Source organism: Pelmatolapia mariae, linkage group LG22 (genome assembly GCF_036321145.2).
Source record: "Pelmatolapia mariae isolate MD_Pm_ZW linkage group LG22, Pm_UMD_F_2, whole genome shotgun sequence".
Classification (NCBI taxonomy): domain Eukaryota; kingdom Metazoa; phylum Chordata; class Actinopteri; order Cichliformes; family Cichlidae; genus Pelmatolapia; species Pelmatolapia mariae.
This window is the reverse complement of record NC_086245.2, coordinates 29,459,746-29,474,287: the sequence shown is the minus strand read 5'-3', so window position 1 is coordinate 29,474,287 and position 14,542 is coordinate 29,459,746. Positions and strand designations below refer to the sequence as shown.

General features: G+C 41.0%; 1 protein-coding gene across 1 annotated transcript in view; it reads right to left on the bottom strand.

The window, feature by feature from the left end:
* The window catches only part of LOC135933244 (collagen alpha-3(IX) chain-like), a 30,603-nt gene that overhangs the window by 11,731 nt on the left and 4,330 nt on the right, over window positions 1-14,542 (bottom strand). The window contains exons 4-16 of the mRNA XM_065471297.1: window positions 13,225-13,296; window positions 11,546-11,675; window positions 8,613-9,009; window positions 8,153-8,233; window positions 6,659-6,676; window positions 6,183-6,272; window positions 6,070-6,105; window positions 1,896-1,967; window positions 1,652-1,696; window positions 1,531-1,566; window positions 1,414-1,437; window positions 1,270-1,323; window positions 9-80 (exon numbers count right to left, since the gene is read on the bottom strand). Of these exons, the coding sequence (XP_065327369.1) occupies window positions 9-80; window positions 1,270-1,323; window positions 1,414-1,437; window positions 1,531-1,566; window positions 1,652-1,696; window positions 1,896-1,967; window positions 6,070-6,105; window positions 6,183-6,272; window positions 6,659-6,676; window positions 8,153-8,233; window positions 8,613-9,009; window positions 11,546-11,675; window positions 13,225-13,296 (1,127 nt within the window). The remainder of the gene's footprint in view (window positions 1-8; window positions 81-1,269; window positions 1,324-1,413; window positions 1,438-1,530; window positions 1,567-1,651; window positions 1,697-1,895; window positions 1,968-6,069; window positions 6,106-6,182; window positions 6,273-6,658; window positions 6,677-8,152; window positions 8,234-8,612; window positions 9,010-11,545; window positions 11,676-13,224; window positions 13,297-14,542) is intronic.

Below are 14,542 nucleotides of genomic sequence, written 5' to 3'. Positions count from 1 at the left end.
GTTCTTACCACACGCCCTGGTGGGCCAGGAGGGCCAGGAGGCCCTGGAACCCCGGGTCCTCCTCTAGGCCCAGGTGGACCCTGCAATAACACATTTAATATCAAATACATATCGACAAAGCAAAAAAAGTCCTCTCTGATGTAGTGGCTGTTTTGGAACTGATAAGATGTCTTTTAAAAGCACTAAAAAGTTTTCAGTTAGTTCTTTATTCTTTTGATTTTTATTCTGTGTTTGTTTGTTTGCCTTTAAAATGTGGTATTCTTGTTTTCTTGGTGTTATGTATTATTACATTTCCTGTTTGTATTTTTCGTGCTATTTGAAGTCATTCTTTGAGGTTATCTTTGGTTTTGGCTTCTGTGTTCTTTAGTTAACCAGTATTTACTTTCCTGGTTATTGCGCCCTTGTGTTAAAGTCTCGTTTACCTCCTTTTTTTGTGGGTTCTTTATGGTTGATTTTCAAGTCTGGTTATTTGAGTCTACTATTCTTAGTTTGGTCACTCTCACATTATCTTTTAGTTTGTTCCCTTTGTGTTTTTATTCACTTCCTCCTTCTGTCTCATCTTTGTCTTTCTACGCTCACCTGTATGATCTTTCTATCCTACCACTGTGTCGAGGTAATCCTATCCCCCCTGCTGATTCATGTCGCACTTCCTGTTTTATTTTGGCAAGGGGCGTTCTCTGAGTCTTGTGTTGCTTTTAACTTCCACCCATCTTATAATGCCTCTAGCTGTGTGTCCCATCTGTTACCTGTTATTATTGTCTCAGTCTCCACTTGTTCATTGTTGTGTCATCCCTCATAGCTGCGTGACACCCTAACATTCATCCTGCTCTGAGTTTCCCTGATAATACGTGCTTCCTGTTCATTTCTATCTTTTTGGATTCCCTTGCTTGGTTCCTTGTGTGTTCCTGGAATTTTGCACTTATGAGCATTACCTGTTTACTCCTGCGTCTTGTGTTTGGGTCCACAATAAACAGCTCACACAGCCAACTTATGACAATATGAAGTTGAGACATTGCTGGAGCAGTAATGTCTCAAAATCATTTTACCTCCTACCTCCACAAAAACACATTTTCATACATGGCTGCCCCATAACAGCGTGGCATTGATGCACAAGCTTCAACAGTGAAGCTCCTGTTATAATTCTCACCAACATCATTGTTGCAATAAAGTACAACTATGGGTTGCAATAACATGCTTCCACAAGCAAGCTGTGGGAGCTCTTTTTATGGGACTTTATGTTGTACACCTATTCCACAAAAACATTCTGACCTCTGGTCCAATGTTCCCCTCATCTCCTGGGGTTCCTGGTTTTCCTGGAGGTCCCTGCCAGACATGAACAGAAACCAGATAATTCACCAGTAAGGCCATGCACATGTGAGAAACAAAACATCAACATCTGTAGCAAACACATACAGGAGGTCCTTCTCTTGCTGGACCCTGGAAAGGAGACACAGAAGAAGGAACATTTATCACATCGTCGTCATTTAGTGTCATTTCCATATGCTTTAAATGAGAATTCTTTCCACTTACAGCAGGACCTGGAGGTCCAGGAAAGCCAGGAAGTCCCTGCGATGAAAAGCAGAGAAAATCAGTACATTGTCAATTATTTCCTGTAAATCATGGATTTGAATGAAAGTAAATGTTGACTCACTCTCTCTCCTACAGGCCCTCTGGGACCCATTGGACCAGCTGTACCCTGCAGACAGTCAACATACAGTCAAATTAATGTGGCATCCTTACACTACAACACAGAATGTTTGTAACAATTTTTAGCAAGCACATTTTTATCCTTAGCTTGAAATACATACATATATTTACACACACACGCACACACACACACACAAACAGGCAGCACTGGCAGGTATAAAAAATGTGTGTCAGGTGCTGTTTCCTACAGCAGGTCCTGGAAGACCAGGCAGGCCTCTCTGTCCAGGAAGACCGATCTCCCCCTGCTCTCCTTTGCTGCCCTAGGAAACAGACACAACAAGAATAAAACTGTTTTATCTTCTTCCTGCATCTTCCTGCCCCGTTGCTTAGATACACAGAGGCAGAGCCAGTCAACATTTAATCAATGAAAGGTGGGCCGCACTCGACGATCAACCGCAAGATGAGCTTGTGTAAGGCTATGTCGAAAACAAAGGAGGTGTGACTGTGAATGACAAAGGCACTGCTTAACATGAGGCCTTTATTTGAACCAGGCTTGTGTCTGCTACTTAGCATGCCTTTATTCCTAAATTTCTCTTTTAGCATAAATGCTAATATTTTAGTAGAAAGCCTGCTCTTCTTGGGAAACTTAATTGTTGTACACTTTTATTACAAAGTCACAAAGACATCTCAGTTATTATTATTATTTTTTAATGAAACATTTGTAGGTATGCCATATGCAACAATACCCAGACAGGATTAAAGGATGAATGAATGAAAGAAAACAGGGCACCATAGTCAAGATTTCACTGCTATATTAAGAAGTTTAGAGCAGCACATTAAGTGGCATTCACATCATATGAGAACTCCCACCCACGCTACCCACTGAGCACTCCCCCTTTTTTATTTTTGGCCATTCGTTTAATGGAGGAAATTGATTTATTTGTGACAAAGCTACTTGTGATCAAATTAAACTGGTAGAAGAAAGATCAATATACTGCAACACCAAGACTTCAAGAATTCAATTTTATTCATATAACCCCAAATCACAACAGTAGCTGCCTCAAGGCGCTTCCTAGTGTCAGGTAAAGACCCTACAATAATACAAAGAAAACAGAGAAAACCCCATAAAGCAAATGGCCCCCTGGGGGTGTCCAAATTCATAGGCTGCATCCTCCTGAGGACCTGGCCTTCACGGTCTACGTGGGCCGGATCCTCCGAAGGTCGGGTAGGCCGGAAGTGAGCGGCTGCAAAATTGGACGGTCTAGCCTTTTGCGTCAGCAGCTGTCTCGCTCCTGCATCTTTCTATCTAAAATATAACAGGACACTGGCGTAAATTCACGATCATTTCACACTTCTGTGTAATCAGTTTTCTGTTTGACGTTTATTCAGCTGTGTTAAAACTATAACTTTAATCTCAGCCAAACCGATTTACTCACACTGAAAAAAGCCAAAAAATAACATTTTTAAGTTATCTAAGTGACATATATATTATGTTTAACCTGAGTAGCAAAAGACCGCGGGGGTTTGAAAACGATGTGCCGGGAGTTTGGTGTTCTCGCCCCAGCTAGCTATCGAGCTGGTGGGTAACAGACGTCTCCGATAAACCGAGCAGATATTTGAAGTTTACACAGCTACATTCTCGCCTAAAAATATCTCAGACTCAGAAAGAGTGATAAGAGTAATATTAAAACTAAGTAGCTGATGCCATTGTTGGAAACTGGAATTGGCTGGGCCGCACTATGAATTCTGGGATATGGTGGAAGACGAAGGATACACCCGACCCATCCTTCAAATCTGGGGAAAAGGAGGACGCATTTGTCAGCTGCATTTGGAGGAGTCTTCGAATTTGGACAGCCTTTGTCGCGTCGCTGTGACGTAATCGGCCTACAAATGCGGCGTCAGGAGCAATGTTCCCTCTAAGCTGCGCACGTGCGCAATTGCGCACTGCTGGCACGGTCCCTGCACACAGAAAATCTGCGTTGCGCACAAAAAAAAATCTAACCTGAATTGAAATTAAAATTAAAACTTTAACAATTCTGTTTTGCAGTGTTAGTCAGTAAGTGACTGGCTGCTCCTGTATGGGATTAGAACGATACCACCTTATCCCATAGTCCAGCCAATAATGCGATTCACATTCACATACGCAGCTAATCAACGTCGTTGACAGGCTATGACAGCGTCCTTATGTGCCGACACCGGTGTTTTAGCTAGCAAAGCGGCGTGGCTGATGTGGAGTAAAGTCACGTTAATGACAACGTGAACAACCATTGGAGATGTGAGCAGGACAGACGGAACAATTGACGGAAAAAGTGTGGACTTTATACCAGTTTTTAAATTGTGTTGATAGGCCACGTAAAACCAGAGTTATGATAAAAATATCTGCAATGTTTGGTTTTCTTCCTGAATACTATCGTTGTTTATATTTACTGCGGGAAGAAACGGTGAAAACAGCGTTTTATCAGGAAAACGCTCGAAAGCGCTCTCCGCCTGTGAGCAAAACCAAAACACCCCCACCCTTTCCTATTGGTCGAAAAAAGTACCATGTCGACCAATCAAAAAATGATATGGCAACGTGGCATCTAGTTGTTAAGAAAAGGGGGGAAGTTTTAGGAGTGACGGCGGTGTTTTGAGATGTGAGAGATTTGAGACGTTTAGCGGAAATCTTGTGTAGTCAGTGTGTAGTATAGTCAATAGTTTTGTTGTGTGTCAGAACAATGAGGCGACTGCTGAATGTTACAGGTGTTACAGCAGTGATACATCTCCTGTTGTCAGGCCTGCAGGTATCAGGCTGTTGTTCTCCTTTATCTCATAGTGGACAGAAATTATTTTTTGGAGTGGCACAAATAATTTGTGTGGCATCAAATTTGATGCAGAACAGCTGATTGTTCTGTAAATAGTTTGAAATGTTTATTTAAAAACGCCTTTGCTGCATTAAAAAAAAATAGCTGCAAAAAACTTTGTTGTTTGCCAAACTGAGTTACTTTTTTGAAGAAGTAACTATATAATTAATTGCCCAGCATTGGTCATTATATACTGTATTTTGCAGACAGAGATACAGGACTCTCTCCCAGACCACAGACTCAGACTCATAATACAAGTCAGAGCTTTATAGAAATAAAAAGAAAGTTGTGTTTTCAAAATTGGAGTTCAAGTTATTTTTACTTCCAGTAGTGTTAACATACTACACAGGTCATGAACAAGATTTTTTAAATTTTCATTGTAAGTGGGCTAAAGCAGTTAATTAAAAGTAGTCTAACATAGATGTAAATGCTGTAATTTGATTATTTTAATAAACCATGTAACTTGGATGGATTAGATGCTGGCGTGACCACAGTGCACACGTATTTAAGAGTGTGGCTGAGCTCCAGTCAGCGCTGGATCCTGGAGTCAAAACTCGTTTAATCCTTGCTAACCTGAGTGCGTTTGTGTGTTACTGGGAATCGGAGAGCAGAGTGCTTTTGGAGTCATGGTGTTGGGAACAGCAGTTTTTGGAGTTGCTACTTTTCACCTTTCATGGACATCTGCACTATGTGGGATTCAGAGAGAATCGCCACAGGGCCACAGTGCTGGGATTTGTATATAGCCATGTTGTTTTTCCACTCACTGTAAATAAATCCACTGTTCATTTTAAGAGTCCTGTATTTTGGGTCCTCCTTTTCACTGCTACTCCACAGTCTGCCACCGCATGACACTAACCTATTTAATCTCTTAATATCCAACAGATCTCTAGCATTTGGGTTTTGCTGTGTTTAGCCATATGCTAACCAACAACATCTTCAGAAGATTAGAAGTTAAAGTAGAAGCAGTAGATGCATTTTGGCCTGACAACTCTTCTTTTTAATTTGGCTGTACCAAATGGGAAAAACATCCACAAAAAACTGAATGTTAACCCAAGTTGACCCTTTTCCTGTTGAAGCCTCTTGGAAATTAAGTATTTATGAACACAGGCCCTTGTCAAAGATCCAAAAACTGCAACTCCTCTAACAGTCACATGAGGCTAGTTCCCTGTAATTCAAGAGGTTAGAGGTCCTGATAAAGTATCAGGGTTTCAGACTGACTTTGGGTTCCTGTGTTTTCACAAGGCTTTGGTCATGTTACACTTTCAGTGTAGGAAACTTTGCCAGAATAACTGTTAGCTGTCAGTGACCAGGTGGATGTTCTGAAGTTAATTTATCCAGATTATTTCAACACTCTCTCACTGGAGACACACTACAGAAGTAACAGGATTGGTCTACAAAGAAGTGTTAGCATAGTAAGCAATGCCGAGTCATATTGTGTCAGACAAATCTGTTTTGAAACTGTGTAACTGAGCCGCGATGTGAATCATTTCCCTGGGGTATCATATGACAAACAAACACACTGAGAGGGAGAACGCAGCCTCGAGGTACGTCGTCAGTAAATCATTTTGCGTTTAATACTCACAGGAGCGCCAGGACTGCCAGGAGGCCCTGGAAGACCCTGGAGAGATAAATAAAAGAAGTCAAATAAGGGAGAAAAATACTCACTCTGTGCTAATGGAAGTAGGAAATACTTACATCTCTTCCATCTCTGCCATTTTCTCCTGCTGGCCCTCGGGGGCCCTCTGGGCCAGGGGTACCTGGGGGACCTGGGATTGATTTTTCAGGCTGACAGAAGAGACAAACAAACAATTAGCATATTATCACAGAAAACTTGAGAAATGCTAGATAACTGAATTTAAATGTTCAATCTAAACACTTGTGTAGAACAGAAGATAAAGTCTTTTTCAGCATAAAGGCTTCTTCTTCACAGATTTAGTTATAATCTATGGAAATTATCTCTGTGCCACCTGGTTTTAAGTTACTTCTGGGCACATGATTTGATGTACAAATGTAAGAATGGTCAACCTATGCAATGCTAAAAACAAATAATATCACCACCATTTATTAGATACAGAACAAAGCATTAAGGCAATTAGGCAACTGAAGCACTGAAACAGATTATTGGTTTAAAATCACAAAGCAAAAAGAAAGTAGAGATGAAAAATAAATACCTCAGCATTGGCATACATCTGAAGAAGCAAGAGAAATCAGATAAAGGGAGAGTTAGTGAAAGTAGTCACACCACCCTCACCAAAAGTGTCAGCAAAAGCGCTCTGGTTCACAACAACGGCAGTGAGTGATGTCATGCTGTCATTTAAATACAAAGCCCCGTAAACAGTACCCACACTCCCCGTGTTAGCCTGAGAGCTAATAGAGTGCACCAGGGCAGGAAATGAGTCTGTCCACAGGGTGTACAATCAGTCACATTTTGATGAAAGTGATTGAATTAAAAAAATAAAAACAATTCTCACTAATCCTAATTCATTGCACGGCAGAGTTCACAGAGCACGAAATGTGAGACTGCAGAGTGGCATTTTCATCGCAGGCAGCCATCTCATTAATCACAGTAGAAATGAAACATAATATTTGATTATAAATTAAATTATAAACAGAGAATAACTGGGACACATTGTTGAGGCAGAGAGTAATATTCCCGGGGTTGGAAAACTTAGTGAAAATTGAGTCAACTGCACAAGGAGTAACTATTCCTATACTTTAATTTTATTTTTAGGTATACGTTTTAATTATGCTTTTAAAAAACAACAACAAAAAAAACCCCTCTTTCTTGCTACATCCTGTGCAGTTAATTGCTCATAGTAGTGTCTGACTGTATACATCAGATTTTCAGGAGAAAAAAAAAATCACACTGATGATATAATAAAGGGATCAAAACCTCATGTATCAATTACGATGCACTTGGTGTAACAGGGTTAAAGTTACCCCTTTTCCGCTAATAAAACTGCATAAAGATGGCTGTTTGGTTTCTCCATTAAATACATACATTTGTTTTAAGGCTGTTTTTCACCTATTGAAGTTAACTCCCCTTTAAATATTGCAGTTAACTGTGGATATGCTTTGCTAACCAAGTTAGCTAGTGTCAACACGTATTAGCTAACAGTAAAACTGCATAAATAAAATAAAACTGCATATAGAGAGGGTTGTTTGTTTGTATTTCATTTTAAGGCTGTCTTTTTTAACCCTCCAAAGTTAGCTCCCCTTTAAATATCATAGTTAATTGTGGATATGCTTTGTTAACCAAGTTAGCAAATTAGCTAATAAGTGTTTATACTAGCTAACAATATGATATCGCAACTTTTTTTTAAAAAAAAGAAGGCCAATATGGCTGCAACCAATACGCTTACTTCAAAATGCTGAGTCCAGGCACCAGTGGGTGGTGTCACAGTTTATATATACAGTCTGTAGGTTTAAAGTAGCTCCTAAACAGCTCTTCCTCCAACAAATGTTTGTAGGACAACAGCTCAATGTTGACAATAAAAAATAAAGAGCTAAAAGTAAAACTGCTTGGCGAGGTGTTTGTTACACTTCTGCAGCTCTGTCTCAGCATTTCTGCCGCTTCCCTTCAAAAACACTGGAAGCTCCATCAACCTGAGTAAAACCACAAACCACAACAGATGCTGAGCAGATCCTTGTCTCCGCTACTGTACCTCAGAGGGAGGCAGCTCATTGCAGCTTTCTCTCTGGGCTCTCTTTGGGTCGCAGTGTATCAGCATCCACTGGAGCTCAAACTGTAAAAAAGACATGGTAACATGTGGAATTATTTTCATAAATGAAACTGAGAAAAGAAAGGGCTTTGAAATGCTTCTTCGTGGTGCTGTTACTTCTTTGTAGCTTGGAATCAATGCAGTCTATATGGGTTGTTGAGCTTGATTTTCCACCAATGTGATTTTCTGCAGGGATTAAGTCCCCCCCCATCCCCATCCTTTTTTCCTACTGGGACCCAGCTGAGCAGATTTGCTGTGACAGCAGCACTTTAGAATTATAGCAGAGCTCAGCACACACATAAACCTGAATGTGTTGTTCTCAAAGAGCACAATTTCCCTGATAATGCTCGTAAGGAGGGTGAAGATTATTAAATAGAGCAGGCAGTTCTCCATACTTGCTTACCACTACGGAGGCGTTGGGATCAGCATCCAGCCTGCCAATAAGAGTGTCTCCCTCTGTGTTGATGGAGCCTTTGCCTTTGATGGGTTTCTGATCAACAGGCTGGCAATCCACATACAGCGTGACCTGGTCGTGCTCTACGCCGATCATCACCTTATGCCACTTGGTGTTAAAGAGCACAGAAAGGCCGGGGAAGGTGACTGTCTGCAGATTTCCATCGGGGCCTGTCAGGAAGTACTCCAGAGCCTGCTCGTCGCCATTCAGCCGTAATCCGGCCTGCTTATAGCCATCTTCGTCAACTATCTGCCAGATGTTCCACACCTTGCTCACTGTGTTCTTGATCATGCGGAAGGTCGTCATGAAGGAGTACTCATCTGGGAAGCCGCGAGGAAAGTTGAGTCTGAGGGGGAAGTGAGGAGCAGGGGTTCAAATCCTCTGGTTTCTGCCAATCACACCAAAATGCACCGCCACTCACCCAGCCGGGTTAAAACACTCAAAATATCTCCGATGTCAGAGTTAATTTATGATCAGCACTTAGCAAAACTACCATCAAATCAAGTGCAAGACTTGGGTAAAAATAACTCAAAGCCCTGTCGTCATTGTTTTTGAGATTCAAATTAAAGGCACACACTTCAAAGAAACAAAGAGAGGTTTTAAATTGTGCTATTATATCACAAATCAGATACTGTGAGGGAGGCTGTCTCAGTGCATAAATCAGTAGCTCAGTCACAATATGCTACCCTGGTTAGCATCCAGACTGGTGCTTTCTGTGTTTTTGACAAGCCAACGTCTCGGTGGGTGGTGCATTCATAGATGGACTTTTACCACCTAGTAAATGACTAAGGTGAGGTAATAAAAACCCAATAAAACAAATGAAGAGCTTTCTCTTCAGCTAAGTGCTGCGAGTATGTGCTGCCTTTGCCCTGCAGACGACAAGAGCAGGAGTGCAGCTGAAGCAAAGACTTCAAAACACAGTCTGTGCGACTGGACTTGTGAGGTTGGGGGAAAAACAAGTATTTACATTTAGCATGACTGAACCAAGGGGCATAGATGCAGGGTGCCAGCAACTTACATAAGAGCTTCGAAGGAAAGCTGGCCTCCAGGAACAGATTAGCCAAAACAGACTGGAGCAGGCAAGCTGGGAAACAACAGGAGGCATCTCTGCTTACGTAACATTTTGTTCTAGGACAAGTTACTGGAAATTAACCTGTAACATTTGCCAGGTTATTGGGCATCTGGGGTTAGGGTTAAGACTTAACATGTTAAGGTTAACATGAGACTTCAAGTGGTTTTTGAATAAAACGGACTGATGAGCATGAGGCTAGAAGAAACCCCAGCTGTAATCTTGACCCGACACGTGTCTGCAGTGAGCCGGTCCATGTTAAGAGGCTATGTCACCGGGGAAATCTTGATATTTTAGTTGCTGTAATGATCAGGTCCCCAGGTTTACTATATGTCCATTTTTGACAGGATCCTGGCCATCTGGACACGCAGCTGAACACTTTCTCTAACATCTACTTCAATTCTGCTGCCACAACACCTGCATTCATTTCAGATTTCAGCTCTTTATTGTATCATATTTTTTATTACCTTTTTAGCTCTTTACCCACTCCACTTTTTTGTATTTTCTATTTCTGTTATTACTGAATGCCTTCTTTACTGTTTGGGCTGTGACACTGACATATTTATTTTATGGAGCTAAGATGTTTTTCATGTTTTGTCTGCTTTACCACAGTAAACCCAACCTTTGGCATAAATAAAGCATTTCTTCTCTCATAAATCTTCATCAAGAAAGGTGGAGGTTAAACTATTCCATGTGCCAAGTGCCAAACTGATAACTAGTATTTCAGGTATGATGTGATATTAGCAGACAAACCCCTCGAAAGGAGGTGGGGTTCACCCTGGACACGTACTCAGTCTAAGAAAGGGCCAAAAACAGAGACACAAACAATGACTTTGGGCTGTGGCAGGAAGCAGGAGTAGCGGGAGACAATGCAGAGAATATTCTCCATGCTAACAGACTCAAACCCAGGACTTGTGAGGCAACAGTGTCAACCACTGAACCACTCAGCCACACTGCTGCAGGTCTGTTCCCATTAAAAGTAATCTGTGGCTTCCTACTATTGCCAAGTGCTTACTTATATTGGATTGTCAGAGAACTGGTGTAGTGACTGCGATCCATTATGAAAGCCCCCAAGAGTGGCTTCTTAGTCTCCCAGGTAGGATTCCACTTAGCCTTCAAATAATGCCCACTATAGTTGTGTTTTATTATTAAAAGGACTGACAGGAGTAATTACACTAGAAGCATTAAAACAAAGCGTGACAGCCAACGGGAAATATTGAAGCCCTTCTCACGCTTCCCACCACACAAACAAACAGGCAAGAAACACAATCTGTGTGCCTATTACTGGAAATGATGGTTAACATGGTAACGTTTGCAGATCATGGTTAAAAAATGTTAAAAAAGTAGTCCTTTGCACATCCAGATTACTACAGCTAACCTTTAATTACAAACTAGCAAAGATCCTCACAGGAAGCCAGAACTGTTGTCAGTACATGCTATGGTACGCTCATACCTAAATGTCTGAAGGTAAGTACAACTTAAAGTTGGCTAAAAAAAAGAAAAAAAAGAAAGAAAAAAAAAAGTGGTGAATTATGTTTTTTTCTCTTATCCTGACAAAACAGCTTCAATCAGGGTCTAAGTTGCTATTTCTCTGCACTCACTCAAACACATCCAAAAATACCCTGACTCTTTGTGTTTCTAAGAGATGCCAAATGCGTCCTGACATGTTTTTTCCTCAAACAATTATACGCCGCTCGCCGAGCAGCAACATCTGTGCCAGACCTGTAATAATGCAACACCTGCATGAGGGCTGGTGCTGTTTGACATTTTTAAAAAAAATCAGCTTCTTTAAAGATGCCCCTGCTTTACTTACATAGTTGGAATTTGGAAGTTGGCCTCTCTGTCGAGGCGGTAGGCCACCTGGAGGTTTGTGGAGCCATCCACTTTCCTCACACCTTTCAGGGGAATAACATCCAGCTGGAACTGAGTGATCAGATCAAACCCTACATGGGATAATGACACGATGGCAGGATTGAATGTGATGGAAGCAACACGTCTCAAAAACATTTAGATGGGCCAGTAAAAGGCTGGAAATTTTAAAAAGCAGCAAATATCACATATTGTGAATAAAACATGGGTTTACAACGGCGTCCCCAATTCGACCAGTACCGGTCCGTGAGTCATGTGGTACCGGGCCACAAGAGTTGAGGCTCGGGTGTGAAATTTATGGTTTTCAGGGTTTTTATCGTTATTTTTTGTAATCGTTTTTATCGATAACTCGGTTTCCCTGGGTCTTTTCTCATGTGTTATGAATGGAAATATTTTGTTGTATTTATCCACGACACCTTAAAGACCAGTCCGTGAAAATATTGTTGGACATAAACTGCCCATTACCCGCGTGAGTAACGCGCAGAGCAATTACATTCTCTTCCACTAGAGGGCAGTACAACTACCTGCTATAATTAAATGGTTTACCAACTACCATTAAAGCAGAAGAAGACGAAGAAGCAATTACGTAGTCATGCTGTGAGTGAAATGATGCAGCACGTAATAGCAATAGATAAATATTCTCCGTGAAAATATTGTCGGACATAAACTGGTCCGTGGTACAAAAAAGGTTGGGAAGCGCTGGTTTGCGAGATTTGCAGATCTTTGCGTACTGTTTCTCTTTACATTTTGCATAATGTCCCTACATATTCAGAACAGAACTGGGTTTGCAGTATTAGTGCTGATCCCATTAGTGTGAAGAGAACAACAATATCATTAGCATTATGATTAGCACTGCACATAACATGAGCATTACTGTAAGTTTAAACATTTCAATAACAATCATTTTGATTTTACTGTCTGTGATTCCACATCTACTCACAGTAATATTAGAATCGTTAGCGGTTTTGTGTCACACCATTCCTGTTACATTCATGTGTATAGTAGTGATCAGCACTTTTGTTGTATAGCTCGTCTGTAGAAACAGCTTTCATGTGCAGTGCAGCCTGTTTGAAATGATCTTATGACAAGGCAACGAATCAGTTGTTGCTTCAGCTTCTGTACATTTACTACATATGTTTGTTGTATTTACATTGACACAGTTTAAGTTGGCAGGAGTTACAGGAGCTTGCATGGATAAAATATTAATGAGATGCATTCACTGTATGGGGCAGGCTGATTTCCAATCCTTGCCAAATCGTCTTTCTATACATTTAAAGTGTAAACTCTTCCTTATGAACAGGATGTAAACAAAGACGCTTTTTACTTTATTGTAAATAACTTAAAACCACAGAGCAGCGTGTGAGCAGATGTGTAGGAGTGAACAGAGCAGCAGTGCCGAGCGGTTACAAGCTGCTGAGTTTGTATTGTTCTACGGTTTTGTTAAACTCAAGTGGAACATTTTATTTGCCTCATTTGAAATCTTGAGGCATTAGGCAGCCCACCCTGTTTCTCCAATTAAACTCACCGCCTTCCTTTTCTCTTTTAGGGATTTTCTAGACTTGGATTTGTTGTTTTAAAGCTCCTGTTGTATATTTTCAAAGAGTGTCCCACTAAGTATTTTACCTGGAAGGTCATCTTGGCCACTTCTTATTGGTGGGCAGACAGAATCTCCATCCAGTCTGTTCAGGTCCAGTTCTGACAGGACAAAAAGAAAAGAAAAAATCCTGCTGCACTTGTTGTTTGCTTTAAATATGGCAAGGCTAATATATAATACTGGCCACTTTCATTCATTTGTCATAGACAGCAACAAATAGAAGCAAGGTCTGGATTAACATCACAAGGTTCATTCTGTTCATCTGGATGTAGCTGAAAATGCTACATCCAGATGAACAGAATCAGCCTTTTGGGATTTACTTAGCTGGATGATTGAGCACGCATTAAGACAGTTGCAGTTCTCAGTTCAGCTGCAGTTCAGACTAATCAGAGCAGTGTTTGAAATTTATAATACAGATCTCTCAGCGCCCTGTTCAGAATATTCCATCAAGGTCAGAAACTACAACAGGTAGAAAAAGCCACATGTTATTAGGAACACTTTAGCGGGGTAATGTGGAAGTGATTTATCAAAATTACAACCTGCTATACATCCCACCACCATCCTATTTCTGCTTTCATCATTAATTTTACACATTTATTCTATAATTTTATGTTCATAATAAAAGACTGGACATGTTTTACATCACAACAAGTTTACAGTTTCTAGTGAAAAACGCTTTCATCGTCACAGAAAATCTATTTGTGTGATGTGCCAGAGGAGGGCGCTATCCTGACTCCTCACAGTGCAGTTGTTCAGGAGGAAATCCTCGTGAATAACTCTGTGAAACGAAGATGGTGAGAGCCAGAGGGGCTCCCCAGTCAATGACCTGACTCAGCTCATTTACAGCGAGCGGCGTGAACACAACACATCTGGAAGTCGTTCCCACATCCCCATTAAAACTGCTGAGAAATGAGATAAAGTGGTGAGACGATATTTATAATCCCATATTTACCACCACTAAATACTTATCTGACTGTGCATGTGGGCCTCAAGTTGTTAAAAGTTACTGCTTGCCGCAGCGTTACGCTCAGAAAGCCAGTCATTAGTGCAACGAGCTGGAGATGAACCACAGTTAAAATGCCACGTGCATCTGCATGTGTGCGCCTGGATAATGAGGCGAATTCCACAAAGTGGTGCACAATCTGTGGCTGGTAGTTTTACTTTTTGTCTGCCCCAAACAAGAGCGGGGAGTGAGTCTGCCGCGATTATCAGAGTGCACGTTTAATCCGATGTACTGCCACCACACAGACCGGCACAATATGTCAATAATATACTATTTATAGCTTTTGATTTGTGACTTCTAATGATGAGTCTGGCTTATCAAAGGTCAGCATTTGGGTGTTAACA